Below are 14,505 nucleotides of genomic sequence, written 5' to 3'. Positions count from 1 at the left end.
TTTTACGAGTTCAAGAGTAAACTCAATCCTTTTTACGACTCGGGATCAAATTGTTAGTAGTGTTAAATTTTTGAAGAACACACTGCAGCTAGTACTTTTACAAATTTGAACACTCCGAATTTGATTGAATTGATTGATCTACGATGACAACTAAGCCACTCATAATTTATTAGTTTTAGCTCAATTTTAATGATTTTAAAATGTGTTGAAATCGTTATTTGAAGCTATGCACCCTCGGAATTCATCTCACACTCTCGGAATTTACTATACTGACTAAATGTCTACAAAAACTGAACCAATTTTATTATTATTAATATTTCTTAGGAAACTATACTATGAGTTTTCTCAACATAAGTATAGCTCAATGATAATTACCACGTGCTTATTTTGAAGACCGAGGTTCAAATTTCATACTCCATAGTTACTGTATTAAAAAAAAAAAGATAATTTTTAAATTAAACCGACACGAGTGAGAGAATTATTTTCAAAAATAAGAAATTTGGTAAAAGAAAATGAGTTAAAATATTAATAACTAATTTATGGACATATTTTTAAATTTATAGATAAATTTTAATATGTATATATATATTCGTTGGGGGTTTAAACCTTTATTTATTTTTGAAAATTAATCTTTTATAATTATATTTTTTTAAATTTAAAATTCAAAATTAAAATTAAATACATAAAATATATTTTTAATATGACACGTGTATTTAAAATTTTATTTATTTATTTATTTGGCAATAGTTTCTTAGCATACACGTCATTTACAAACGAGGTGCTGGAATTCTAGAACCTACCCATGAAATCGACACGTGTCATATTATTATTGGTTAAATTCTCAATTAAATGACACTGGCAGTCGGTGACGGGTCACCCTCGGAGAAACCACAACGATCGGAAAAAATGTCCTTCCCGTTTCATCACCACCATCGCCGTGACGACGAAGAGGACGACGAACGTCGTTATCCTCCGCCGGGATACCGTCCTCCGTACTCCGATCCACCGCCGCCAGTGGTTCCTTCTGTCTACCACACTCATTACGACGGGGCGCCGCCCCCGCCAATAGTTTCCTCCGTCCACCACACTCACTACGACGAGGCACCGCCGCCGCCTCGGCCGTCTTACGCTGCCTTCAACTCCGATTTCCCTCCGGAACCGCCCGTTCCCGACTACGGCTACTCTTCTGGATCGCCGCCGGCGGTCGTGCTCCATCACTCTCACCATTCACACTTCCCCTCGGTTATTCACCACCACTCTCATAATTCCGATTCTTCCTTCTCCAATAAGCCGACTGTCAAGGTCTTCACCAAAGCAAACCCTAATTTCTCCCTTGCCATCCGCGACGGCAAAGTCATCCTCGTCCGTTCCGATCCCGACGATCCTGCTCAAGTATGATCGATTTAACCCTTGATCACTTCCAGTTTTCGCCTGAATTTGTAATTAGATCATTCGATTTTTGAAATTCTTCTTTACTCTTTGATTTTAATGGCGTTGATCAATCGTGAATGTTTCAGCACTGGTTCAAGGATGAGAAGTACAGTACGAGGATTAAGGATGAGGCAGGGTACCCCTCCTTCGCTCTGGTCAACAAGGCCACCGGTCAGGCGATGAAGCACTCCATCGGAGATACTCATCCGGTAAGTTTTGCCTCTCATTCTATTGCCGCTGTTCGTCGTAATTTTCCTGGAAATTGAAATTCTCCGTGATGTTACTGAATGATGGATGAATTTACAGAACCCAGAAAATCATATATCCTATGGTAAACTTACCGTGCTTAAATTGATTAATTATTCCACTAGAAGTCAAGATCTTATATTTTAAGTTCCAAGAGATTTTGTCCTGAAATAAGAATTATTATTATATTTGTCTCATAATGAAGTGAAACGTGTTCTTGATCAAAATAAAATAAATCTGGGTTGAAATTAATTAAATATAAGTGGATCATGTATACCTGAGAGGATAAAAGGAAGTACTGTTATCTTTTCTAAAGTTGAATGTGAGATATGTTAAAAGCATTGATTATAATTAAATTTACTGTAATTCATTAGCTTAAACTTTTGGATGATCGGTGATTTAACTTAGTATCAAAAGCAAGTGGTCTTGTGTTTGATCCTTTGTAATATCATATCCTTCCCAATAAATATTGGTTTCCACTTGTTTGGTTTTCTATAAGTTTTCAGATGGGAATTGAGCATGGTGGTATTTTTTGTATCTGTTCTAGAAGAAGTTTTTGAGTCAAAACTACAATAAAGGTGGCTACAAGGATTTGAATCATCTGACTTTACGAGAATAAGTACATGTCAATTACTACTTAGCTTATGCTCGTGTTGGTTCCAATTGTATCGACCCGAAGCCCACCGCTTGCAGATATTAAGGGTGTGGAAACTTCTCCCCCTTAAGGAAAGCCCAAAGAGAACAATATCTGTTAGCGGGTGGGCTTTGGGTTGTTACAAATGGTATAAAAGCCAGTCACCGAAGGATGTGAGGCATTGTCAGAGTAGGGGCTAGATTCTCTTTGTAGTAGACGCGTTTTAAAATCCTTGAGGGGAAGCCCAAAGAGACAATATCTACTAGCGGTGGGCTTTGGGTTGTTACAAATGGTATCAAAGCCAGTCACCGAAGGATGCGAGGCACTGGTCGGAGTAAGGGCTAGATTCTCTTCGTAGTAGATGTGTTTTAAAATCCTAGCCCGAAAGGAAAAGCCCAAAGAGGACAAATATTTGCTAGCGGTGGGCTTGAATAGTTACACTCATTTGATAGTTGGTTGAGAGTACATTACTTTTGCAGGTGTATTGAGTCTTTGTTTTGGTTAGTTTGGCCTGTAATTGCTATTTTTAATTTCTGCTCTTGTGGTGGTTGGGTTAACATGATTATGTTGCCTGGGTTCGGCATTTTTTGTGATCAAGTTTCATTGGTTGCATCTTGGAGATTTAAGATTTCGTGGTAAAGCTTTTGAATTTTGTTTCACGAAAGGTAACAAAATGGAATACCAAAAGGACTTAATGAAACAACATAGTGAGGATGACATTAGTTCTGTTTGGAATGACATTAGAAAGCACTCCAAAACGGCCCCTACAATCAAAACGGACTCACGAAACGAAACGAACCGACATGGTAAATACAATGCAGGTACAGCTGATACAATACAACCCTGACGTGGTGGACGAGTCGGTACTGTGGACACAGAGCCAGGACTTTGGGGAAGGGTTCAGATCCATAAGGATGGTGAATAACATTGCGTTGAATGTTGATGCTTTTCATGGGGACAAATACTCTGGTGGAGTTCACGACGGCACCAAAATTGTCCTTTGGAAATGGAAGGAAGGAGAGAACCAACTATGGAAGATCGTACCCTACTGTAAGTTCTTTTTCTTGCCCCTACTGCCCTTTTTTTCCCCGTTTTTCTTGCTGTTAAATTTCTTGATCTGAAGCCTAATCAAGAATTAGATTGCTCGTTCTACGTTAGTTTAAATTACAAATAGAGTCGGTTTAGTTCATAAATTCTTTTAGTCGAGTGATCTACTAGTCCCAGAATAATAAATTCAAGGACCCGTTAGACACTTTTTGAAATTCAAGAACTTTTTATACACAAACTTACCGGTCGAAGACTAAACTCGTACTGGAAAAATATGAGATCATTCATGTTCGTAACCTTACATTAGAAAGATGGGAAAACTTGCATGTTATTCTTCACATTGTTAATTGATTCTGAGATAAACTCCAGATAGCATCTTAGTCCATGATGCCCAAACTAATATTTGGCCTCCAAAAAAATGGAATCCGACTCGAGAATGATAAAGCCATAAAAACACCATCTTGAGAGGCATGTCGAAGATCCGACATTGGAAAGATGGGAAGATCTTACAATTTTTATGAACTACATGAACAATATATCATACGTGTTTAAAGGAGGTTTAAGCAAGCTTAGCTTAGTAAGTTGACTTCATTCTTGAGCTTTGATTTTATGAATTGAAGCTAATAATCTTTAATTAGTCCAGGGTATACATGAGATGGTCCTTGTAGCATTTTACAAGTGAATTGGGTGTTTTGTGGCTAGGTTCCATTTGCATCTATGATTGATACGAATTTGAATTATTGACTTTAGATATGGTAATCAGTGAGTTAGTCACCGAACTATGCTTGGATTGACGTTAAGAACAACCCGAACTTGATTGATATTTCGTTTCGATATCGAAAATTTGAAACTTTGACCGATTACTTTTATCTTTTTGGGGTACAAACAGGAGGATGTGATCAGATAAAAGGAGGGAGGGTATGCTATGCAGTGGAAATGGTAATGCGACGCTGAAAATAAAGGTATTCTCTTGGGTGTTGAGAAGCCATATTTTATGAATTTCATGTGTGGAATATGAATATAATTTGGGCTTTGGCTTTGGCAATTAGCATGGATTTGGATGCCAGTTTGGTTTTGGTCATGTTCTTGTAAAACCCCATGTATCTTCTTCTCATGTTTCATTTGATGGAAATGATATCAATCTACGTCCATGTCCTATTTTTTGATCTTTTTATTCGGAATATAATGTTTTTAACTAGTTGAAGTACAAAATAGTCGACTACACACAAACCATATGATAGGATATGTTGTTACAAGGGAGCACACGGGGTTGTGTTAGATTGGATTTGGTGTCCCGAACAATTAGAGTAGAGTTTACATAGACTAGAACAACAAGTCTATGACCTTTCTCTAACTTCTGTGTTGAAATGGAGTCTCGTTTTGAAGGGAACGAGTACATGTCTTAAACTACATGGTCTTATAAGAATATTTAGCTCCTCGATTCTTTTTATTAAGATTATTGAAATTGATAAAGAAATTTCTGGAATGTATTTTCCACCTTGACCTTGACCTTGTTTCGGTCTTGGTCTCTCGATCTTTTATTTATTTTTTTGTATTGTTTATTGAGTTATGTATTCTAGCACAATATCTTGTCTCGGTTTCGTCTCGGTTTCGTCGATAGAGATGAGAATCAAACGTACTGTCTAATTGAAATTGACTTAGCTAATTGAAACCGACCCGCTTACTCAAATTACTCGAAATATTAATTTTATTCAAATATTTTTATTTTTTATTCCAATTAACCAACAATTTAAAGAATCATTAGGACAATAAGACACTATTTGAGTTTGAGTTTGGATTAGCCTGACATTACACCGATGTTTGGGCCTAGATTGGGTCAGGAAGTATTTAATTATTTTAAAATATATATTTTTAGATTGTTTTAATTAAATGTTATTAAAGTTATTAAAATTATTTTTCCATTTAATTTATTTTAAAATTTTGATATTTATTACAACTTGAAAAAATAATTCATATTATAAAATTTCATTTAGTATTTGATTTGTTTTTTTAATCTTTATTAGTTTTTAACACAATTAAAAACTTTATATTAATTTAAAAACTATGATATCTAAATTATAAAAATATATTTTAAAAATAAAAAAAAAATTACTTTTATTAATATATAAAAATTACATAATACACCTCCGTGTTTGATTGAGATTCTACAACTGATACAAACATGACTCAAACGTGCTAACCCACGAGTCGGTTCAATATTTAACACGATAATTTACATTTAATTCAATAAATATATTCTCATCTCTTGTCGTCAATTAATGATGTGATCATAGGTCACATCTTCCTTTGTTTTTCTTTTTTATTTAAAAAGAAAAAAAAATGGACATTAGCTTTGAAGTTTCATTGGAGTGAATAAAAAGGTGGGCAAGAAGGAGATTATTAATATTATCTATGAAATAGAAAAATATTGAGAAGTCGGGATGTTCGTAGGTTTGGTCGGGTCGAGTTTGAACATCTTTTAGACTCAACTTAATTGTTCAGATTGTAAATTTTTTCAACAAAAAAACAACATTGAGAGGACTCGTGGGTCACCTCGATGTCGGCTCTTTGCCACCTGGAGCTGTAGTATGTTCCAAGGGTTGGGGTGTTCGCCCATTAAAGCGGTACGTGAGCTGGATTTAGAACGTCGTGAAACAGTTCGGTCCATATCCGATGTGGGCATTAGAGCATTGAGAGAACCTTTCCCTAGTACGAGAGGATCGGGAAGGACGCACCTCTGGTGTACCAATTATCGTGCTAGTTTTAGAAAAACTCATAAACCAATCTAATAGATGAACTTTTACTTTATTTGAACCCAATCCGAATCGGATCATTGATCTTTTGAACATCTCTATTATAAAGTTCAATTTTTATTAAAAAAAATTATTCGATATGATTCATTAGTTCATCGAGATACTTACACGATTACAAACATATCTAAAACACTTTTTTGTTATTAGGGTTTGGCGAGTTCTATGAAATTTCATGGCTCGAAAATAAGACTTCGAAAGTTTCGTTATAGCAAATAGTATCTGGATCCAACAATTCTATTTATTTGAATTTACAAGAATAAGAATAAAAATAAATTACGAATAATTAAAAAGATTCCATTTTTTTTTATTTCACACCGAAAAATTCCACTGCCAGGTGGACGTGTCAGTGTCCCCACGCGTTTTCTTTCTTTTTTTTCTTTTAATTATTCTTTTCAATCTTATCATAATAAATAAATAAATAAATACATAATTAAATTTTCACACTATATATATATATATATATATATATTTATTTATTAAGAATATGTTATTATTTATATAATTTTTTTTTTCATTTTTAGGAATTTGTAGCATTTTTTTAGGAATATATGCCTATTTCCTCTATTTAGAAATTTCAAAAATAAAAAATAATTTTTTAAACATTTAAATTAATGTTTATATATTATAATTTTAATAATAATAAAAAAAAAAGTTCATACGCTCTATCATTTTCGAGTTTGTTGTCTCATTCTGGTTACAGCACAACACACGGCACCGCAGATCATTCCCATGGAAAGATCCACGAAACAATAAGTCTCTCGACATTTTTTTTTAGTAGAGAATACCACTTGTCCAATACAAACCGTACCTCTTCTTATTTAAAATCATATCGAAAGCTGCTATACCTTTAGCTAAGATTCCACTCACGTGACTGAACTATAATGTCAAATTGACATGACATCTTACGCGTCAAATTATTATTATTGCTTAAGTCGCTTTACGATTTGAAAATAAAAATAAATTAAATTATTTACCAAAAAAATATTATTTACAAAATAAATAAAAATATCCCTAAAATTAAATTATTTAAATCACATAGGTAACCCGTCAAAACGAAGATTATTAATGCTATTTATTTATTTATACAATTCTATTTTTATGGCGCTCAATTATTTTATTTAATCTCTTCAATTATTTTTTAAAAAATAATAAATGGGATGGAAAATAAAGTCCGAGAAAACAGATTTATCCTCGTTAACTAAATGGGTTAGAGACTGATGTTATATTTTCCGTCCCCTTCTAAGCTCCATTCCACTTATATATATATATATATATATATATATATATATATATATATATATATATATATATATATATATATATATATATATATATATATATATGTTGGATGAAAGTCCCACATCGGCTAATTTAGAGAACGATCATGAGTTTAATCAAGAAATACTATCTGCATTGGTTCATCGGCCTTCTCGGGAAGTCTAAAGTAAAGTCACGAGAGCTTAAGCTCAAAGTGGAAAATATCATACTCGGAGAGTCAGGTTCATCTAACAATAAATAAATAAATAAATATATATATATATATATATATATATATATATATGTTAAAGATTTTTATTTTTCAACTGTAACGACCCTAAATTTCCACATACACAGAGTCGCTACTAACGTCTCATGCTCATCTATAATGCGAAATATAACTCTTACGTGAACATCATTTATAACGTAAACTTCAAAAAACATTTAAAACATTTTTCTCTGGAAAACACAGACTGGTTTTACGTGTTTAAATACAAAATACTAAAATTTAGAAAAAATAAAAACAAATACAAAATAATTTAAAATGATGGAATGCAAAACAACCTATTCTAACTTAAAACTAAGAATTTAAATATGAGTCTACCTTATGCACGTGTCACAGTCTCTGCTCACGATGTCGTCGTCCTCCGTACAAATGCACCTTGCCTTTACCTGAAAAATGACGTGGCACACTTACTAAGTATTATATATATATATATATATATATATATATATATATATATATATATATATATATATATATATATATATATATATATATTAATGATTTTTATTTTTTTTATACGAGCAATTTAATTCAACAAAAATAAATAGAAAAATTTATGGAAAATTATTCTAATTTATTTTTAAGATTTCGTTAAAATATAATTTTAAATATATATATATATATTTTTTTTTAATTATGAAAATTTCTTAAATCTTAATAATTGTGTTGAAAAATATATTTAAAACTTCAATAATGATATCTATTTATAATTTAATTATTTAAACCTAATAATTAAATTTATTATATATATATATATATATATAATATAGTATTTTAATTCTCCTATGGTCCCATTTTTTAAAGTATTTTTCACATTTCAAATGATTGAATAATAAAAAATTAATATGATATAATAAAATGGTTGTGACTTTGATTTTCCCTGTCCCACCTCTTATTGTTTATTTATATGGAATTTCATGATTTTGTCATTATTTCAAAATAAAAAATAAAAATTTTCTATCTCGACGACAACGATGCTATTATCCCTAATTGTGGCTCGTTTGAAATGTTATCATTATTTGACTAACTTATTTTCTGAAAACAATTCAATATTTTGATTTGACGGTTGAATTTTATTATTATATCCTTTCGATTTTTGCTGATGTCAATTAAAATAAATTATATTCAACGAGCAAAATAAAGTTAAATAGTAATAATAAGAAATTACAAAACTCGAGGTTGTTCATCCTATCATTTGTCTAACATGAGCTTCAATTGTATATGGGGTAGTTCGAGATATCCACTAAAGAAGTTGGACATAGCCGAGAATGGGACGGGACTAAGGATGGTGAGAGGAACGGGGAATATAATCTCTATCTCGGATTCCATTTAGCTAACGAAGGGAAATTTCTCCCTACTCCCTCTTACATTTATTTTTCGCTTGAACGAGAATTTCACGTCAGTTCGAGTTGAGTCGTCGACTGAATAGGTTAAATGTGTGATACCCTATATTGGTTGGGGAGGAGAACGAAACACCTTTATAAGGGTGTGGAAACCTTTCCCTAGCATACGCGTTTTAAAGCCTTGAGAGGAAGTCCGAAAGGGAAAGTAGACAATATCTGCTAGCGGTAGGCTTGGGCTTGAGCCGTTACAAAATAGATTATAAATTGGCAAACTCGTAGTTTAGGTCAAACAAACTCGTATACTATAAATTGTAAACACTCGGGGTTTTCAATTCTAAATCGGAATTTTGGAAGAATATTCCGTACCTAAAAAGGGAGGTTGTGTACTGTGATGAGCTAGATATAGCTAGTTGTTTCGTTTTAAAAAGGTAAAAAATGGTGACGAAAAGTCATACAACTTTTGGTATTTAAAGAAATATATATGATATAAAAGGTCGGAAATTAGAATCTTTCCAACCCCACGTATTATTGAACCAAAGAAATTGACGAAAATATTAATAATTTAGAAAGTTTTAACGACGGAGCCAATAGTTTAAAATAATTGCAAGTAGGGTTTTCATATACCACTCTTACACGTCCCAATCATACGAAATATGTCGAGTTAAATACAGCTCATTATGATTTGTAATAACAGTACAAACCTACTGTTAGCAGGTATTGTCCACTTTGACCCATTACGTATCATCATCAGTCTCACGGTTTTAAACGCATTTGTTAGGGAGCATACTCACTGGCACACCTTTATGTTTCGTTCTCTTCTCACAATCCACTCCCTTGAGAACCAGTGTCCTCGCTGGCACATCGTCTCATGTCTCATTCTGATACCATTTGTAACCGTCTAAGCCCACCACTACAGGTATTGTCCGCTTTGGCCCATTACGTATCGTCGACAGTCTTACGGTTTTAAAGCGCGTCTATAGAGAACGTCCTCGCTGGCACACCGTTATCGACATAAAATCTCACATATCAAAACAAACGTCTTTAAATAAGAGGTCAAAAGTTTGAATCTCTATAGATATTTGACAGTTGAAATTAAAATATTCCACCTATTTATTATAATAGATACCATAAATATATTAAACACAATTAATTAAAAAAAAAAAAAAAAAAAAAAAAAAAAAAAAAAAACTATACATTAATTATTTATTCGTAACAAAATCATTTGGAATTTAATAGGTGGATATGTCTTTTTCTAAATTATATTAATTATTATGTATTAAATTAAAATGATGTTTTAATATATATTTTATTATTAATTAATGGAGAAAAAGTAAAATTTTGGTAGAAAATTATTAGAATTTAAGAATTTATTAAAGTTACGAAATTAAATTAGAAACATTATTACCATAAATATGTTTTAATTGCTTTGTCTTGTTGGGAATTAATATGTCTATTTTAATTTATTAATTTTTAAAAAGAAAAATTATGACTAAATTAAAAAAAAAAGTTACCACTTAATTTTTGCTCTTGAATAATAAAATATCACTTATTTTATTAAAAAAATTAATTTTTTTAATCAAAATTATATTAAAAAATATAAATTAGGCATGAAATAATTCTTTGAAACGAATATTTTTTTATAAAAAAATATTAAAAACGAAGAATTTTCTCCCATGGGGAATCTGATGCTCGTGAAGAATCGGGACGGTGAGGAAAGACTTATTGTCCCGTCTCTCCCCGCTCCACGGGCATCTCTACTTACAAATATATATATATATATATATATATATATATTTTTAATTTTTTCGATATTGGAAAAGTTTAAAAAAGAAAAAATATTTTAAAATTATGTCAGAATTTTCCAAGCATCCTTGAGAAAATGGAACATCAAGTATAGGAAGTTTCTTGGAAACCAAACATTTAAATTAATTAATTAATTAATTAAAATAATTGCAGTATTTTTCTTCATTTTTGACTTTTATTTTATTTTATTTTATTTTATTTAATTTCTCTCTCTACTCACTTGTTCCTTCTTTGCCAAATGTCCATCCTTATCCATACAAAATTAATTACACATTTTTTTCAATATTTTATAATTTTCAATTTTATCTCGGGTTTTTTCTTCCAGTCAAGGGATGAAATATTCTAACCTCTAATATTTTAGTCGACTATTACTATGTTTTAATAACTTACTGGGAGTTTGAATTAGTCAAGATTAAACTTTCTATCCCAATTCTATTTCTCATTAACTTTGTATTGTTTTAATAATATTTTCAGATCTATTCACACTCTCGAGGGTAGATATTGTGTCACAAAACATTCAAGATAAAAATACAGTCTCGGGTATTAATGAGAAGTAAAGAAGATTTAATACATACGAAAAAAAAAATGATATAATTCAAGGTATTTTTGTTAAATTTTCGTAATCTACCACTAAGCTAATAGCCCGTCGTGCGAGTTCCTGTTAGGGTCTGCTATGCCAAAAACGAGAAATAAGTAGAAATTTTGTTAATTATTTGCTCCAAATTACCGTTTTACAATTTTAAACTTATATATATTATATATATATAAGTAATTAATCAATTATTCCAAAATGCTATATTTTAATACTTTAGACTTGGTCATGGTCACATATAATAATAATAATATTGTTATTTTTCTTATTTTTTAAATTAGATAATGAAATTCTTGGAAGGTTTTGTTTAATTAAGCAAAAGGTTAGGTGGGTCCCATTGACATTGGAAACATTCTAAGCCCTCTCTTAATTTCACCTATTTTTTGTAATATAAAAAAAAATACAAAATTCGATAATATGAAGAACCCGATCAACCTAATCTAATTCGAATTTATTCTTAATTAATTTTTTGTTTATTGGATATATTTATGACTCGAATAACGATAATCAACCTGATATTTTATAGCTGATCCCGAGAAAAGGACTCGATCTTGCTAGCACCTTTAGAAAGTAACACGACCCAAAACGTTCTACGAGAAAACAAATTGTGTTTTTTTTTTTAAATAAAAATTTGAATTTAATTAATTAATTTGAACCAATCAGATGACGTCATAAATAAAAATATATTAAAAAAAAAGAGACAATTTCATAGTAACACCCATTTCAAAGCTTCGATCGAAATCTTCCTTGGTGGCCACGGAACCTTCCTTATTTAAGCGTCTCTCCGCTCCCCTTGATATACTTTTTATTCAACAATCTCTCTCTCTCTCTCTCTCTCTCTCTCTCTCTCTCTCTCTCTCTCTCTCTCTCTCTCTCTCTCTCAACTTCCGATCAAGTCTCTCCGCCGTCTCTTCACCGGAGCTGACAATTCCGATCATTTTTTTTGCTTCCGTTAAATTTCCGGCATGGAGGAACCACCGCCAACCGCCTTGGATTTGCCCCCTGGCTTCAGATTCCACCCCACCGACGAGGAGATCGTCACTTATTACCTGACACATAAGATCACCGACGCCGCCTTCACTGCCACCGCCATCGGAGAAGCTGACCTGAATAAGTGTGAACCGTGGGATTTGCCACGTGCGTCTCTTCCTTCTTCTCTGAATTTCAATTAATTTGAGATTTATTAATTTTAATTTTATTTCTTTTATTTTTTTTTATCTTTTTAAATTTTGATAAACATTTCATGTTGGGTTTTTTAAAATTAAATTATTTAGTGAAAATTAATTAATTAATTATAGGGAGAAAATGGGTATTTTTTGAATTTTTTTGTAATAATTTTTATTTATGATTTTGCAGATAAAGCTAAGATGGGGGAAAAAGAATGGTACTTTTTTTGCCAGAGAGACCGGAAATATCCGACCGGGATGAGAACGAACCGGGCGACTCAGACCGGTTACTGGAAGGCGACCGGAAAAGACAAGGAGATTCTCAAGGGAAGAACGGTTCTGGCTGGTATGAAGAAAACGCTGGTTTTTTACAAAGGAAGAGCTCCCAGAGGTGAAAAGACCAATTGGGTCATGCATGAATTTCGGCTCGAACCCAAATTCTTTCAGTTTCTCGGTTTTCCCAAGCCCATTAAGGTAATTTCATTGGCTTAATTATTATTTTAGCTTGTTAATATTTATTTGTTTAATTAAAAACAATTCATTTGAATTTGAATTGCTTATGAATTTCGATTTGATTTACAGGCTGATTGGGTTGTATGTCGGGTTTTTCACAAGAACACAACGACCACTATCGGAGTGGTGAAAAAGATTCAAACTTCTGAATTTTCTTCTTCTCTCCCACCACTAATAGATCCCGCCGCTGCTCGTACCCCGATCAGTGGCGGATTCAATAATGGTGAAGTCAACTGGAGGCTATCAGGACCATTCGATAATTACACAAATGATTACCATTATCATCAGCCTTTTTCGGTGGCGAGTGCCGCACCGACAACGATTTCGATAATGAACTCGTACCCACCGTCGGTCCCTGACGATGAATTCTTCTCATTCGATCAACTAGGCGTCGGTGGGACAATGCCAATGACGACGACAACAACCATGGAGTGCAAAATGGAGCAAGTTTCGTGGTCGACGATGAGTGGTGTGACACCGGAGATATCATCGTCGATCGACAACGAGGCAGCTCTCGAGTTCTGGGACTACTGAAAATTGAAAGTAGATGTATGATCGAACACTGGCGATGCTTTGTTTTAAATTGGCATTTCCGATCTCGAACGTTTAAACACCAATTAATTGATTGCTAATTATTATTATTTTTTTTGTTACATAGTCCTTTTTGGGAAGGAATATTAGAAGAACTTTCATGGGTTTGGTTTGTTGATTTGTATTGATATGTAGCAATGTGACATTGTATATAGTTTCTTTTATCTTTGATTTTAACCATTGTATTTTTTGTGTTATAAATATGATAGACGAAATTATATCGATGTTCGGGTCGTGTTTCTTGTCTTTTAGTTCTTCAATACGTGCACGGGTTTAGGGTTTAGGGTTTCGAGCGCCTAACTAATAACACTGTGAAATTGAAAGGTCTAAAGGACTAAGCTTTACTCAGTACGGACTTGCTTTAATAACGTTATGTTTCTCGATGGGGTAAGGGAATGAGGTTTTGAACCTTCTGTGAGTGACTATGAACGATTATGTCATCGAGGTGCAAAAGTTGACAAATAAGTCATCCTTATTGCCCCTCGACAGAACCGTACATGCGATTTTCAACTCTAGCCTTGTTTTGTTAATACAACAGAGTCGAACGCTTCTCCATCCTAGTTCCGGTCCCTACTCTCGCTACTTATTTCGGTCCCCACTCCTAAAAAAAATTTCATTCATATATATATATATTTGTATATGTATATGTATATGTAGAGGAACAAAAAGGGAAAAAAATGTGTCAATAATGTAGCTCATGAACGTAACTCACTCCCACAATTTATTATTATCACGACTATCGGGATATGAAGATTTGAATTTTTTACTCCAAATAAGTGAGTA

General features: G+C 32.5%; 2 protein-coding genes across 2 annotated transcripts; both read left to right on the top strand.

The window, feature by feature from the left end:
* The first annotated feature begins 865 nt into the window (after positions 1-865).
* EULS3 (hydroxyproline-rich glycoprotein family protein) lies at positions 866-4,526 on the top strand. Its single transcript, XM_023689173.2, has 4 exons — positions 866-1,392; positions 1,518-1,640; positions 3,133-3,361; positions 4,248-4,526. Coding segments are annotated over exons 1-4 (840 nt in total). The 5' UTR covers positions 866-906; the 3' UTR covers positions 4,250-4,526.
* A 7,770-nt stretch (positions 4,527-12,296) lies between these two features.
* LOC111804387 (NAC domain-containing protein 87) lies at positions 12,297-13,944 on the top strand. The gene is made up of 3 exons (XM_023689172.2): positions 12,297-12,589; positions 12,809-13,092; positions 13,201-13,944. The coding sequence occupies exons 1-3, from the start codon at positions 12,418-12,420 to the stop codon at positions 13,663-13,665; spliced, it is 921 nt and encodes a 306-aa protein (XP_023544940.1). The 5' UTR covers positions 12,297-12,417; the 3' UTR covers positions 13,666-13,944.
* Positions 13,945-14,505: the final 561 nt, after the last annotated feature.

Source organism: Cucurbita pepo, chromosome 10 (genome assembly GCF_057944985.1).
Source record: "Cucurbita pepo subsp. pepo isolate OVF chromosome 10, ASM5794498v1, whole genome shotgun sequence".
NCBI lineage: Eukaryota > Viridiplantae > Streptophyta > Magnoliopsida > Cucurbitales > Cucurbitaceae > Cucurbita > Cucurbita pepo.
This window is presented reverse-complemented; position numbering and strand designations above follow the sequence as displayed.